The sequence below is a fragment of the Phytophthora parasitica genome, assembly GCF_000247585.1.
Source record: "Phytophthora parasitica INRA-310 unplaced genomic scaffold supercont2.15, whole genome shotgun sequence".
NCBI classification, from domain to species: domain Eukaryota; phylum Oomycota; class Peronosporomycetes; order Peronosporales; family Peronosporaceae; genus Phytophthora; species Phytophthora nicotianae.
In genome coordinates, this window is record NW_008649001.1 from 448,203 (window position 1) to 463,343 (window position 15,141).

The 15,141-nt window shown below is 52.3% G+C and overlaps 5 protein-coding genes across 5 annotated transcripts; 2 read left to right on the forward strand and 3 right to left on the reverse strand.

The window, feature by feature from the left end:
- Positions 1-95: 95 nt before the first annotated feature.
- PPTG_08132 (urease, alpha subunit) lies at positions 96-4,879 on the forward strand (the record flags this gene model as incomplete). Its single annotated transcript, XM_008903066.1, has 2 exons — positions 96-2,644; positions 2,696-4,879. The coding sequence occupies one exon, from the start codon at positions 96-98 to the stop codon at positions 2,622-2,624; it is 2,529 nt and encodes an 842-aa protein (XP_008901314.1). The 3' UTR covers positions 2,625-2,644; positions 2,696-4,879.
- On the reverse strand, positions 2,642-7,112 carry PPTG_08133 (hypothetical protein). Its single transcript, XM_008903067.1, has one exon. The coding sequence runs from the start codon at positions 6,702-6,704 to the stop codon at positions 2,700-2,702; it is 4,005 nt and encodes a 1,334-aa protein (XP_008901315.1). The 5' UTR covers positions 6,705-7,112; the 3' UTR covers positions 2,642-2,699.
- PPTG_08134 (hypothetical protein) lies at positions 7,091-10,156 on the reverse strand. The gene is made up of 3 exons (XM_008903068.1): positions 9,617-10,156; positions 8,941-9,550; positions 7,091-8,868 (listed from the first exon to the last, which is right to left on the reverse strand). The coding sequence occupies exons 1-3, from the start codon at positions 10,132-10,134 to the stop codon at positions 7,444-7,446; spliced, it is 2,553 nt and encodes an 850-aa protein (XP_008901316.1). The 5' UTR covers positions 10,135-10,156; the 3' UTR covers positions 7,091-7,443.
- A 72-nt stretch (positions 10,157-10,228) lies between these two features.
- On the forward strand, positions 10,229-14,081 carry PPTG_08135 (hypothetical protein). Its single transcript, XM_008903069.1, has 4 exons — positions 10,229-10,308; positions 10,441-10,519; positions 10,580-11,143; positions 11,211-14,081. Exons 1-4 carry the CDS (start codon positions 10,301-10,303, stop codon positions 11,307-11,309), a joined length of 750 nt encoding a protein of 249 aa, XP_008901317.1. The 5' UTR covers positions 10,229-10,300; the 3' UTR covers positions 11,310-14,081.
- On the reverse strand, positions 11,363-14,500 carry PPTG_08136 (hypothetical protein). Its single transcript, XM_008903070.1, has 2 exons — positions 14,117-14,500; positions 11,363-14,042 (listed from the first exon to the last, which is right to left on the reverse strand). The coding sequence occupies exons 1-2, from the start codon at positions 14,375-14,377 to the stop codon at positions 11,646-11,648; spliced, it is 2,658 nt and encodes an 885-aa protein (XP_008901318.1). The 5' UTR covers positions 14,378-14,500; the 3' UTR covers positions 11,363-11,645.
- Between the last annotated feature and the right edge of the window lie 641 nt (positions 14,501-15,141).

The following is a 15,141-nucleotide window of genomic DNA, read 5'->3' on the forward strand; positions in this document are numbered from 1 at the left end:
GCAGTGACGCGCACCGCTTCAACTCGAATCTGAGCCGATCCAATGGATACTATCCGTCACTTAAGATTTTGCGACGTGGAGAGCAAGTGTCTAAGATGCGACTGAGTCCGCGCGAAGAAGAGCATTTGATGCTGCATACGGCCGGCTTTCTGGCCCAGAAGCGACTGGCACGTGGTCTCCGTCTCAACTACACGGAGAGCGTGGCGCTGCTGGCCACCCAGGTGCTCGAGTTCATCCGTGACGGCAAGACGGTGGCCGAGCTCATGACGCTTGGAGCGCAGATGCTTGGTCGCCGTCAAGTGATGGAGGGCGTGGCTGCCATACTGGACGAGGTGCAAGTGGAGGGCACGTTCCCAGACGGTACGAAGCTCGTAACCATCCACAACCCCATCGCCAACCTGGACGGAGACTTATCACTGGCCATGTACGGGTCATTCCTGCCTGTGCCTAAGCTCGAGGTCTTTGGTGCTGCTGCTACCACCACGACTGCGGCACCAGGGGCTTTGATAACTCCAGACGAGGATGTTGTACTCAATGCTGGTCGTACGACGCGCGTACTACAGATCACCAACTTATCGGACCGACCCATTCAAGTTGGCAGTCATTACCACCTCATTGAGGCCAATCCGTACTTGGAAATGGACCGTAAGTTGGCATATGGTCATCGTCTGAACATTGCGTCGGGTACTGCGGTGAGATTCGAGCCTGGAGATCAGAAGACCGTGTCTATTGTGCCTATTGCGGGCAATAAGGTCATTACTGGAGGCAACAACCTTGCGACGGGGGTAGTGGACGAGTCCAAAGTGGACGCTATTGTCACCAAGGCGGTGGCTGAGGGTTTCCACCATGTAGAACTGGATCTCAACAAGCTGCCAAGCCATGTAACCAAACCGGGTTTTGGAGTGTGTAAAATGCCTAGAAGTGTCTACGCACAGACGTATGGTCCTACGACGGGAGACGTTGTGCGTCTGGGAGATATGGAGCTCTATATCGCGGTGGAGAAAGATATGACGGTGTACGGAGACGAGTGCAAGTTTGGAGGAGGTAAAGTGCTGCGAGAAGGCATGGGACAAGCGTCTGGCAAGAGTTCCGCTCATGTTGTGGATACAATCATCACTAATGCGTTGATTGTGGACTACACGGGCATCTATAAGGCCGATGTGGGGATCAAGGACGGTCTGATTGCCGGAATCGGCAAAGGTGGCAACCCGGATGTGATGGAAGGTGTCATGCCCGACCTGATTATCGGCGTGAACACGGAAGTGATCGCTGGAGAAGGTTTGATTCTAACTGCTGGTGGCTTTGACGCTCACGTGCACTTCATCTGTCCGCAGTTGTGTACTGAAGCGCTGGCAAGTGGCTTGACTACGTTGGTTGGAGGAGGAACTGGCCCAGCTACTGGAACGAATGCGACGACATGCACTCCTGGACCAAACCACATGAAATTGATGCTCCAAGCGACAGACTCGACGCCGATGAACATTGGCTTAACGAGTAAAGGCAACACTTCACTACCTGATGGCCTGCAGGATACGATTGATGCTGGTGCTGTCGGTATGAAGCTTCACGAAGACTGGGGAACGACTCCAGCAGCCATTGACAATTGTCTCCGAGTGGCGGAGGAGAACGACGTCCAAGTTACTATCCATACGGATACGTTGAACGAGTCTAGCTGTGTGGAGCACACTATCAAGGCCTTTAAGGGCAGAACGATCCACACTTACCATAGTGAAGGTGCTGGTGGGGGTCACGCTCCAGACATTGTGACAGTATGTGGAGAGCTGAATGTCCTGCCGTCGTCGACGAACCCGACGCGTCCGTATACTCGCAACACTATCGACGAGCACGTGGATATGTTGATGGTGTGTCATCATTTGGACAAGAACATCGCAGAAGACGTGGCTTTCGCGGAGTCGCGTATCCGTGGCGAGACTATCGCTGCTGAAGACTTGCTGCATGATATGGGAGCTATCAGTATCATCTCCTCGGACTCACAAGCAATGGGACGTATCGGTGAAGTCATCACCCGTACGTGGCAGACTGCTGACAAGATGAAGAAAGAGCTCGGTCTACTTGCCGAGGACGAAGCAACGGAGCACAAGCGCGACAACTTCCGAGTCCGACGATATGTGGCCAAGTACACGATCAACCCCGCTATCGCACATGGCATGGCTCACCTCATCGGCTCCGTAGAGGTGGGGAAGCTAGCTGATCTTTGTCTGTGGAAACCGTGTTTCTTCGGCAGCAAGCCAGAAATGGTGATCAAGGGCGGTGCAATCGCTTATGCTCAGATGGGCGACCCGAACGCCTCCATCCCGACACCGCAGCCAGTCAAGATGCGCCCAATGTTCGGTGCGTTGGGTTCTGCAATTGGAACGGGCTCGATCGCGTTTGTTAGCAAGAGTTGCGTGGACAAGAAGATTGCGCAGTCGTACGGACTGAAGAAACGTATCGAGGCAGTTCGCAAGTGCCGCGAAGTCACAAAGAAGGACATGAAGCTCAACGATGCGTTGCCCAAGATTAAAGTCGATCCAGAGACCTACAAGGTGCACGCGGATGAAAAGCTGCTGACTTGTGGACCAGCGACGTCGTTGCCGCTGGCTCAACGATTCTTCCTGTTCTAACCAACGCAGTATCGAAATATGTGAGATCAAAAGTGAGCTTGAATAATGTACGTGTCACTGATTCCATCTAGTTGTTTACTGCTTAGTATTGTCGCCATCTTTTGGCGAGTCGAAGGACTCTCCTGTGGAGCTCATAGACTGGAACGACGACAGCGGCATCGGGATGTCACCAGAAGACTCAACTGTCACTGCAGACGACGAGGCTGCAACGAGACGTGCATGGGCCGCAGCAGCTCTACGATGTCGAGACTCTTGCGACGTCGACGTCTCCGATCCAGAAGAATTCATCGAGAAGAGACTGGCAGCAGAGCCTGAACGGATACTCGAGAATGGTCCGTTTCGACCCAGGAAGGCACGCTTGGCTCGAACAGCTCCACGCGCTAGCGTGACTGCCTCGCCGACGTTATGCGCTTCAGGGTTCTCGTTGCGACCAACCACCTTGATATGTCCAGAGTGCTTCTTCTTGCCACCACGTGTACGCTGATCCTTGTGCACGAAGCTGAAGCCAAAGCGCAAGATCAACTTCACTGTCTGCATGGCAGTATTGCGGTCCATCTGCTTCTCGTCCTGAGTCAAGTAAATGTACGGGACCAGTCCGTTGTGCTCCTTCTTGGCGTCATTACGTCGCGGTCCGAACTTCCAGCCTTGTTCCATGCGCATCTGTGCCCACACTTCGTGTGTGTTTTCAGCCAGAAGCTCAATTACAGAGCGAAGATGTGGAGGCACTTTAACATCATCCGTCGGGATCGGCTTGGGTTCGTATGTGCCACCGGGTTCCGTCGCCGCGGTGCCGAACTCAAAGCCGTCGAACTGCTCTTCAAGACTGGCCGGAGGTTCCAGAACATAACCCAACGCTGTGATAACCTTAAGTGCCGACATGGACGTATCCCGATCGTACTGCTTGTCCTGTTCAGTGAGTGCTTCGTATGGTACAAGATCGGGGTGGAGCTTCTTGTCATTGTCACGTTCAGTTCCCCATCGCCAGCCTTGGTCGATACGTCCCACAGCCCAGACTTCATGGGCGTTTTGAGACAGCAACTCGGCCAGCAAATTAATCGAGTGTGGCAACCGAATGCGACGGGTATCTACCGGTTGTGGCGTGTACTTGTATCCTTCCAGTTCGCGTTTATCCAAAGGCGTAAGTGCCGATGGGAATCGCTCCAGAAAAGTGATAACCTCCTGGAAAATCCGATCCTCCAGGTTCGGGATGCGAAGACGGCGCTTGTGTACCTTCTTGGCGATAAACATGCGGAAGTTACGCACAAGTTCATCGAATCTGCAGGAGATACCGCGTCCAGGAGCAGCAAAACTCTCCTTGATGAGGCGATCCACATCCGCATCTGTAACCAGACGATGGTTATTCTTTTTCTTCCGCTTACAAGACAGCAGCCGCTTGATGTAGCCCCAGCCGACGTAACCCGTGAAGTATCGGAACCACGTTGATCGTGGTAAGATGCACATCTCGTTGCCATCTATCAGTGCATTGCCATTGTACAACACACGACACGCTCGAATGTGGCCTGCTCCTCCAATTTTCGGGTGGTTGTGACGCAGACCAAACGGACCTTCACTATTACGACTGCTTCCGTAAATGTCGGTGGCGTTGGTGCCTTCACTGATACGTACATGGAAGTTATCACTCGCTCTATAGTCATCATTCTGTCGACGTTTAAAGCGTGACGGGACGTACTCGTCTTGTTCTCCGAGAACTTCCAGCGTGATCTGATCCTTGGTAAGTGATCCATCGTCGATCTCAATGAACATACCTCGCTTTAACCGCTTCAGAATCTCAACAGTATTCGCCTGAGACGAAGAAATGGGGATATAAGTGACCGGGAACTCCACCAGATCCGCGAACGAGTCTGTGGAATCCGCTCGAGGACGTGGACGCTCTGCAATATACTCCGTCTCGACACTCAGCGTGAAATCCGGATCGTTTTGGCGCATCAAGTCGCCACACACCATGATGAGGTGCACACAGGCGCGGAATTTACGTCTCAAACGCTTGCGCTCTGCCATGAGATAGTCATAGTCAACAAGCAGCACTCTCTGGAAGCCACAGAGCACCAGTTGTTCCGTGCTGTACGTCGAGTTGGCGTCTTTGATCGGTGGCATCTTGACACGAACACGGAGACCATTCATGTAGTTCTTGATCTGTTTGGCCAGATCGTACTCGACATCCATGAACTGTAGCGAGTCTCGAAAATCCTCGTCTTCATCCTCATTGTCCTTGTTGCTAACTACCAAGTTGCGTTTGTTCTCTTCAAGCGTTTTCTTCTCAGTCTGAGCTAGCGAGTAGTACTCGCTCATAATAGCGATGAACATGTTGACACAGATGAGGTAGATCGAGATCATGAAACTGAAAAAGAAGATGCCAGCCATAGTCGGATTGGCAACGTAGATTTCCTCATAGTCGAAGGCGCCCAGCAGCATCTGGAAGCAGCTCGTTAACGATACAGATAGCGAATGATATTGCTGCACCGCTGTACCGAAGGTCAGGAAGCCCATGACTGCAAAACCGAAGAAAATAGTGAAGAAAATAATCACAAACGCCAGCAAATCTTTCGCTGCGAAGCGAAGCGTACGCCACAGCAAGTTCAGACGCGAATTCAGACGCAAATACTTGAACACAATAGCCACAGACACCAATCCAAGAGCTGCTGCGTAGTTCGTGACAGCGCGAGACAGCCACGCCAATGGCGCGATATCCACAAAACAATCTCGTGCTGTACTCTGGTCTTCCGCTGGAACAGAGCAGTCCATGTCGCCAACACGATAAAGATCATCACGGATATTTTCCGATTTGACAGCAAATATTACCCAGTGCGTAAGGAAAACAATAAGCAACACAAGCTGAAGCATATCTAGGATGTTCCAGAGAGACTGCACGTACTTTCGTAGCCCGTAATTACGTAAATCCGAGATCTCTCGATACACCAGCAAGAGCGTGGCAAAAAGCAGCACAATTTCGAGTGCATTTGCTTCCAAAAAGTCTCCAGTATCCTTGTAACTTGCCAGAATCCGAAAGCTTTTAATGCGGCCAGTTACCTCCATGTAGTCTGTATTGCTCATCTCAAACAGCCCTTGGACATGCGAGAAAATGTTGCTACGAGCATTGTAAAACGCAAACGTTGACGCCATGTACCGCGTGCCATCTCGAATAAAGTCGCTCTGCATCTGCGTGATCAACGCAGTAGCTGCAGTATAGTTATCGCGAGGAAGATATACCACATAACCACCGTGGCCATAGTCCATCTCGTGGCTTACTAAACCGGGTTTAAACGTCTCAGAACGCACTAGTTTACCCAGTCCGCTGGTCCATTGATACTGCGCACCCAAAACTCCACTATTGTTACCGTACGGCTCCTTCATTTCTTGGCTTGTCGAGTACTCAGGGTAGCAGATTTCATCAGAGAACATGATAAACTCGCTACTTCCTGTTGTCTGACTGCAAAGAGCTCCTTTCACGCGTCCTGTTCGCATCTGGATGCTGCCAATGGGACGGCTATTCCGAATAGGAGGGTCGTAGAACTGGGACAGCATGGGGCCACTGGCCCACTGCCACATTTCACCTTCATTGCCAATATCATAGAACGTCTTTGGGACAGTCTCATCGGGGAATTGTTCTTGGAAATATGTGTTGTCTAGTACCGCGTTCTGCTCGTACGGGAAGTGGATCGGTAGCGTTAACAGAGTCGCCATTACCACTGCCAAGAAACATAGATACACCACTAGCTCCTTGTAGAATTTATTGCGTTTCTCCTGCTCCAGACACAGCTGCACACGCTTCATATGCACGCGCATGGTCGAGTAGTGTGCGATCTGTTGTTTAAGTTGTCTGGCTGCCACTAGTTGGTCGTGGGTCTTGGGTCTCGCGCTCACACTGGCTCGACTAGCGCTGCGTTCTTCACTGGCCTCCAATGTATTGGATTTCTCTGCAAAAGCTCGTCGTCTCCACCAACAACACGCCCACCACCTGCACCCCTTTTTGGTATTATCATGATCAAGTCTCGAGAACTCAGCGACGTCCTGAGACTTGGAGTTGCGACTGGCCGCCGCATGCCGCGTGGATTCCTCCATGAGTGCGTAGGAAGTGTCCAGCGCGTCGGCTGGCGGCTCTTGCAGCGATGGAATGCTGCTACTGGTCACGGTGACAAGTGTGCGCAACGCAAAAACGACGGAGTGTCAATATTAAAAAGTCAACTCCGACGTCTTGCAAACTTTGTTGATCTGTGGCGACGGGATCCGCAAGGCAGCCCGTTTCAATTGCGTATCCCGTAGACCTACTGACCCGTTATTTCGCTCTGGACACTCCCTTCCCTTCGTGGTGCAGGTGGCAAGTCCTCAAATGAACACCTTGAGCATGCTGCCCGCGTCAAACGAGCCAGCGCCCCAGATGGTCGCGAGGTTTTTGGGACTGTAGCGGTAGCAGCTAGCGTCACAAAAGTTAACAGATGCGAATGAAAGTCGGGTAGATACTATGTACTATTGTCACAGTCCAGGGTGCAACTAGAGACTTTCGCTGGACGGAGGCCAAGTATTTTGCACCACGGCAAACACCTTCGATGTGGTAAAAGTTGATACGGCACTGGCAATGCTGGCAATTTAGCGCCAAGTTTCAATGCTTTTGCCACCGACTCGGTGACAGCTTGTGTCACAAGAGTCAAAGATTGCAGCATGATCATTAAGCGTCGATGTGGTGGTCTATACTCGACCATCATCCCAGAAAATCCATCGTGTAGATGGATATCGCGGCTGCAACTACCGATCGCCACCAAGTTCCACGTGTTATAGTTACTTTACTCGTACAGAAGAACCTCTAGTATCGTTGCTTTCTACGCTCTCGCTCTGCTGCGAAGAACCCGTTGCTATCAAGCAAGAAGAGCAGATCTCGTGCCTCGGATATCTGTAGGACACTATAGAGGAACTCGAATCGGCGATGGAATTCCTGATCCAGCATCGCGATACGGTCAACCGAGAGCTCAGCACCGTCCAACTGCAACACATACTCAGCGAACTGCCAGCAACAGCCCAGCAACTCCTCAAGTGCCGATGCCACAGTCTTCGTATACACATAGCAGCTCTTAACCACACTGGCAACGAACGTCTCGTGTACGCGCTTAGCACGATCGAAGTCACCTGCTGACTCAATCTGCTCTACGCACTTCTTGAACTTGTTTTCAATCACAAACACCTGGAAATGCAACTCCAATGTGCGTACCACAAAGCTCATCCGGATACGCAGTGCACCGGCAGCGGACGTGTCACCTTTTCCGGTGGTGTCTTTCGAACGCAGTGCACTACTCTTCCATGCCAACTCAAGAGCATGAGCTACACGCTTCAATCGAAAGCAAAACTGGAATAAATGTCCGTATGAACGGAGGAGCTCGGGTGTCACTAGCAATTGCAATGGCCAACGCACATTGCAACGTAAATTCAACGCGTGCCACAGTTCACGTGGAGTCACTGCGGTATTGTTCTTCTTCAGATTGATGCCGCTACCTTCTCGCCAACTGGTCTTGGCTGAGTATTTGTCCAAGCTCCAGTCTGTGAGTCGAACCAACGAGGAAAATCCAAGACCCATCCAGTATTCACCTCTGGCTGCGTGTAAGTTGAGAACTTGCTGAAGATCAATCTGCGTCTCTACCATGAGCACGTCATTGACGACCACGGCCAGCATTTTCTTGTACATGATCTGCTTTGACGCCGTCATGGTCACTTCCTGACGTGCGTACTGGATACGAACTCGAAGCGCTGGATTATTGCCGTCAGCCATGGGCACTTCCACAACTGGCGAAGACTGGATACCGTTTTCACCTCCACTCGAGGGTTTTACTTGAGCCATGACACGCATTCCGTTCATATTGCCAGGAAGATGCTCGATCGCCAAGTCCACGCTCACGTATACGGCATGGGGGTCGTCAAGCTCAAACGAACCATTCACTAATGTAGCAGGACCCAAAGTTCCTTCGTTTCGGAGCAAAAGAGAAGCACGATGGCTCCCACTCCAGAACGCATTTTGCTCCCATTGCAAATTAAACTCGGAAGAAAACGAGTGGCCATCCATTTGCGCATGTCGCCACCATACAGAGCCACTTTCTTCCACTCCAGGTTCTTCTCGCACACGAGTGTGTCCGTCGGTAGTCATGGTCAAATATTTGCCGTTGGGGCCTCGTGACACGTTGAAAAGAAGCAAATCATCGCTTGATGAGAAATTTTTGAGTGCAAATGTTTGCAGTGAAAGCTAATTCAGAAGACATTCGACAGTTAGTTACATCAGTGTAAGCTTCAACCCAAATGTGCGTATCCAACTAACCTGCATGTCGAAATCCCGTCCCCACGGATCGCTTTCCGGTATTAAATCACGCACAACATCTTGCCAGACGCCGTGGTTCACGTCTTCCTCCGATTTAGTGGTTGGTTTTACCACCATCATGTCGAAACTGCGCTCAATGAACGTCTGGAACACTTCTCCACGTGACAGCAGGAAGAAACCTTTCAACACGTGAAGATATCCCACAAAATTCGACTTCACTACCACTTCTTCATGCAGTCTGCTTGCTACATGGCGACGCACTTTTTCCACTTCGTGTTCTACTGCCACGACATCAAACACAGGCCGTCGCGCCAGCTCCGACATCGTCTTAACGATGTCCTGCACCTCACGAGGAGAAAACTGGTTCGCTCGTGTCAAGATATGCACTGCCTTACCAATCACAAACACGCTCTCAGCCACAGATGTCGGGAAATAGTCTAACGGTATGGCCTCCAAGTCCATCGCAAACTGCTGATGCCACATCACAGCAGTGGAGTCTTGCATCCTGTCTGTAGCACTCCGTACATCCACTTTCTTGACGAAAAACTCCTTGTGCGGGTCTACTATTTCACCATGCACCATCCAGGCCATCATCTGCTTGAATAACACTCTAACACAACAAAAACAACATCAGCATTCCTCTCGAAATTGCTACAATAACATTAACAGCACTCACCGATGGCATGAATATAGCAGTTCTTGCATACATTTGCGTACTCTGGGGAATCCAGAGCTGGTACGTTGATACACGATACTAAGTAACTTAGCTCCTTTCACACACACCGCTTGTTGCTCCTGTTGCATTTCCATTGTGAGTCTGTGCACCAGTCCGCAGACTTCCGGTAGGATCTCCATAAACTCGTCCAATTCGAACATGAGGTTGGACATGGGGAACACGGCGCTTGCTCGCAGTGTCTTTGCCTCAAGCTCAACGACTGCATCGGCGTAGCGGTGCAGTAGTCGCTCCACAGCCTGCGCTAGCGCGTGGAGATATACGCTCGGGAACTTGGACGCCTGTCGTGCGAAAATATCTAAGGTGGAGAAGGCGAAGCCCAGACGAAGCAGACGGTTCAGTACGCTGTGTTGGGCCTGCGATAGGAACGAGGCCTCTTTGCGCACGAAGAAGCCGTCAGATCGACGCTCGACGACGTCGCCGGTGTGCCCAAGCAGTGCCAAGAAGAGTTCGTGGTGCATGGCTTCAAGCTATACGAAATCAACTCCGAAAATAAGCATTAGAAAAAATCTGGACAATACCGGATTTTTCATCATTTTAACCAATCCGAGTGAGTCTTGTTTTCGGATGAAAAGATAGCTCCCCCTTGGATCCAAGAAGCAGAAACAACAAGAAAGTGTCGACACCATGTCTAGGTAAGCTACGCGCCGGCTTAAGTCTTCCTGTCCTGCGTGTACAGTCAATACCAGTACATACGCATATCTTCTAGTCGCTAACGTATACTCTTCGTACCTGTTTTGTTTTCTCTTATTCTTGCAACACTCAAGATACGACCGCGCTATTACCGTCTTCTCGCCCGATGGACACTTGTTCCAGGTGGAATACGCCATGGAGGCCGTCAAGAAGGCAAGTAATTAACTGGTATATAGTAAGTTCATCCGCACTGACCTGTAAATTTGCTTGCAGGGTGCCGTTGTCGTCGGCGTACGCGGCAAGGATGCGGTCGTGTTGGCCGTGGAGCGCAAGGAGACGGCCAAGCTGCAGGACCCGCGCACAGTGCGCAAGATCTGCAAGGTGGACGACCACATCTCCATCGCCTTCGCCGGTCTCACGGCCGACGCTCGCGTGTTGGTCAACAAGGCGCGTCTTGAGTGTCAGAGCTACCGCCTCACGGTGGAGGACGCGCCGTCCGTCGAGTACGTGGCGCGCTACATCGCACGCGTTCAGCAAAAGTATACGCAGCGCGGTGGTGTGCGACCGTTCGGTATCTCGATGCTCATCGCCGGCTGCGACGGCCAGGGTGTTCCCCAGCTGTACCAGACAGACCCGTCGGGCACCTTCTCCGCCTGGAAGGCCAACGCCACAGGCCGCAACTCGACCAACATCCGTGAATTCCTGGAGAAAAACTACGTGGAGAACGCCTCGGATGAGGAAGCTATTACTCTGGCCATCAAGGCGCTACTGGAGGTTGTTGAATCCGGCAGCAAGAACATTGAAATCGTCGTCGTGCGAACTGGCGGCAAGGTGTCGGTACGTTCGGCTGTACTTGATCCTGTTTGCTTACTGGTTAAACTGACTATTGTGATGTGATATATAGCCGCTCGCGGATGACAAGGTGAACGAGCTGTGCGATAAGATCGAAGCTGAGAAGGAGGCAGCTCGCCAGGCCAGCGGCGAGAGCAAGTCTTCTGCTTAGACAAGTTGATGGGGAGGAATGCAGCGCACTGATGAGAATGGAACGCATGTCCAGCAGTCCTGACAGCATTAATCAATCATTATGCGCTTCGTGCATTCGCTGTGTTCTCAGCAAGCTACACAAGACAGCACGGATATCATGTTGTGCTTGTTATTTTCTGTGCTGTTTACCGCTGCCTGCGTGCTTCGCTAATCAACTTCAACCGTTTACACTTTTTGCCGAAGCTTCAGCAGCTAACGACGGACAAACAACACCAGCACCTATCCAACCACAGTCAAAGAACTAAACAAAACGCAGTGGAATGAGCTAGTTCTGGCACTCGCTTCTAGCGCTGCCTTAGTTGGCCTGACGCTCGTAGATGGCCCAGCGACGGTTGTGCTCTTGGCCCTTACCGGGGCTCACGTTCATGTCCGTGCACCCAGCGTCCGCACAGCCACACGAGTGCGAGTTCGAGTCCTTGCATGCACGCATGCAGCCTTCATCGTTGCCATCCAGATCCGCTTCGCTCACGGGGAGCTTGTTGAACGCGAAGGCGTGGCCCTCACCGGCCACACGGGCGATGGCGAAGTAGCGCTTGCCCTTCTCCTTGGCGTGGTGCAGAGCGAGGTTAAAGTTGGCACCGCTGGGGCCGCCGGCGTACACGCGGTCGTTACCCAGCATGTCCTCGCCCGTCGTGCAGCCCAGGAAGCGCGTCTTCTCCTTGGAAATGTCCTTCTCGGCAGCCGAGGCTTCAGACATACGAGCCTTCTTGACAGCAGTCGTAGGCTCCACATTCGGCTGCTTCTTGACCTTGAAGATACGCACGATCCAGTGCTCCGACGTGAAGGCCTCTTCCAAGTGAGTCAGCTTGATGTTCTTGACGCCCACCTCTGTGTTACGAGCACGGTCGAAGCCTGGCGGACGCTGGTAGTCCGTCATGACCTCGCCGAAGCGGTAGTAGCACAGCTTGTAGGCGAGGCAGTTGTGCAGCACCTTGGAGCCACCGGGACCGACGTCGAAGTTGCCCGACGTCGAGTAGTAGTCACGTTCCGAAGGCATGTCGTCCGGGTACACACCCGAACCGATACGCACAGGCCAGAGGAACTTGTTGATATCGTCCGAGCTGTAACCCGTCACACCACCAAAGATAACCAGGACGTAATCCACATCCAGACTCTGCAGGATCGGGTAAGCGTCTTCCTCCGATGAGGCCAAGGCACGACCAACCGTAGCGATGTGCGTGTTGTTCCACGTGTTGTTGTCCACAATAACTGTGCGGTTAGCCATAGCCGACATCTGGTAGCCATAGTCCCACCACGACATGATCTTGGCGTTAGCGTCCGTGTTCTGACGTAGCCAGAAGTACGCCTCACGATAGTCATCGAAGTTCACACGCTCGCCAGTGTGCGTACGGCCAGCTTCAATCACAATACTCGGCGACGAATAGGCCATCGACGACACGTATGTAGCGTGCAACGTGTAGCTCAGCAGCATAAGCAGTAGACCACCCACAATACCCAGAGCCAGGAGCTTCGGCACAGGCTGGACACCGTCCTTCTGCACGACGAACGTCGACGGACGAGCTAGAATTCCCATGAACTTACGCAGCGTCGACGAGATACCCACAGCACCGAGGATGCAAGCAATAGGCGCCAGCGTGAGCATGAGACGCACCATAACACCGGCAAAATACCAGGCAACGGTACCGTACAGAATGACGAAAATGCCGCCGTCCGTCAAGTTCTGGAACAGGAAGTACAGACCCACGGGGGCGAACGGCACGAGGATGTGCAGGTCGAAGAAGTAGGACGTCCATGTCGTGGGCTGGTGCTCACTAACTGAAGCAATAATCGGGATGTACTTGGACGCGTACGTCGGGTCCAGCAACGTCAGACTACGGCCAGTCCACTGCACTTTGCCCATAAGCTGCAGCACCAGCAGAGCCAAAGCCACACCAGAGACCAACAGACCGGCACCGACCAGTACAAGACGACGGAACGAGGCGGCCGAGATGTAGTTGCGCAGCCAGTTGACGAAGCAGTAGACCTGCAGCAACACGAACACGCCGTGCGAGCCAGCACACTCGGCCTGCTTGATGACGTTGAAGCCCACGAATGGCACCTGCATAGCCATGAGGCTGCCCAGAGCGTAGAACGTCGAGTACGCAATGTACAGTCGCGGCGTGTAGCGTCCAGCGAAGATCATGACCAGCACGTAAATAGGGATCATGTTGATAATGAACACGTAGCCTCCCCAGGCCGCCACCATGTAGAAGTACGCGAGCGCACAGCCGGCCGACCAGAACATGGAGCCTGTGTGCACAGCCTTGATCCAGAGGTAGAACACGAAGATAAGCGCGAAGATAGCGACACCCTCGTTATCGTACGAGCCTCCTACGGAGCGAGAGATGTAAGAGGGCACAATGCCGGCAAAGGCAGCAGCCAGAAGACCTGCACTGGAGCGTTTTGTCACCTCCTTGGTCAGCAAATAGCTGGCAATTGCCGTGTTGGCAGCGAACAGCGGCGCAAGGAACACGCAAGTGTTGCGAACGTTGATGGAAATGTTCAGCAGGTTGAGCACCCAGTACACGAGCGCAGCCGTGTACATGAGACCAGGGTAGATGGTGCCACCAATGATACGACCCAGCGGATACCATGCACGGTCGTCAAACCAGTCCAGGAACTCGAGGAATCCCTCCGATGCCAAGTACTTGGTCGTACGGAAGTTGAAGTACGGGTCAAACTCGTGGATCACCTGAAATAATTACCAAAATAAAATAATTTAGTGGCGTGTATCAATTTTGAATGCAATTGTCATTGTTCACGCACGGATTCGTAGCGCACGACGGCGAAGAGGCGGATGGAGAAAGACATGAGACAGATCATGGACAGGATCGCGTACTTGGCCACTGGGGCCAGCGCGTTCTCGTCGTCCTCGGCGTCGCGCGGATCGTCCAGATCCACACCGAACACGACGCGGGTCGGGTCGCTGTTGACCTGCTTGGATGGCGTGGGCTCGACCACGGGCGATTCATTCCCCGACTCATCCGAGGAGGCTGAGGCCTTTTTGGCCTTGGACTTGGGCGCCATAGCTGCTCAAGGAAGCTTCACTCTGGCTGTGACTGTCCTCGCTTGTGTTGGAGCGCTCGACACGTTGCACGTGGCATCAAAGTGAAGATCTGTGCAGCATTTCAAGCATGACGTAATTACGCTTTTGACGAAAGGCTTTTTACGAAAGCGCGGTAAGAGCAGGTTGGGATATACGGCAGGGTTACAAAGTTAAAGGTCGAGGTTGAAGTACGGTTATGCAGCAAACGAGCTCGTTGCTGAAGTGCTGAAGCTGTTTTCAGAGACCTTGCTCCCAAGGAAATTGGCAGATGAAGACACGAGGTGAAGCAGACAAGTGATGTTTAACAACGCAGGCCATCGACTACGCGAAAATACGGTTTATATTTTGCATCGGCAATTGTTGGCGGCCACAGATGATTCGCACACTGGCAGATCCATACGTATCACAACAAAAAATCTCCGATGGTATATTCAGTGAACAGCATCAAGAGTTTTCTTGCAGCATCGCCTTGGCATCAAGCAAACTAGATTGGTTCTGGAGCTTGTAGTGTAGGGTTTTCCCAGGCAATCAAAAGCTGCTCACATAATTCTCATGTGGTGCACTTAATATTACGTCTGAAACACCTCCAGTTCAAGAACGCAGCATTCATTCGTCAAATATCGGGTTTCAACGCGATCATTGGTGTAAAATCGCACCTATAGATGGGTGGTTCCCGAAGCAATGGTTGGTGCACGCGGCTGGTTTGGTAATTTCGAGCAGCCGCCCACGTCTTGCCCTTCATTTG

Bases quoted from the DNA above. Each gene is read 5' to 3' on its own strand.
- PPTG_08133 (XM_008903067.1), bottom strand. From the start codon at position 6,704: ATGGAGGAATCCACGCGGCATGCGGCGGCCAGTCGCAACTCCAAGTCT.
- PPTG_08134 (XM_008903068.1), bottom strand. From the start codon at position 10,134: ATGCACCACGAACTCTTCTTGGCACTGCTTGGGCACACCGGCGACGTC. The intron at 9,551-9,616 runs GTGAGTGCTGTT...TTGTTGTGTTAG, and splicing joins CTGCTATATTCATGCCATCG to AGTGTTATTCAAGCAGATGA. The intron at 8,869-8,940 runs GTTAGTTGGATA...CTTCTGAATTAG, and splicing joins GACGGGATTTCGACATGCAG to CTTTCACTGCAAACATTTGC.
- PPTG_08135 (XM_008903069.1), top strand. The intron at 10,520-10,579 runs GCAAGTAATTAA...ATTTGCTTGCAG, and splicing joins CCATGGAGGCCGTCAAGAAG to GGTGCCGTTGTCGTCGGCGT. The intron at 11,144-11,210 runs GTACGTTCGGCT...TGTGATATATAG, and splicing joins GAACTGGCGGCAAGGTGTCG to CCGCTCGCGGATGACAAGGT.
- PPTG_08136 (XM_008903070.1), bottom strand. From the start codon at position 14,377: ATGGCGCCCAAGTCCAAGGCCAAAAAGGCCTCAGCCTCCTCGGATGAG. The intron at 14,043-14,116 runs GTGCGTGAACAA...TAATTATTTCAG, and splicing joins CCGTCGTGCGCTACGAATCC to GTGATCCACGAGTTTGACCC.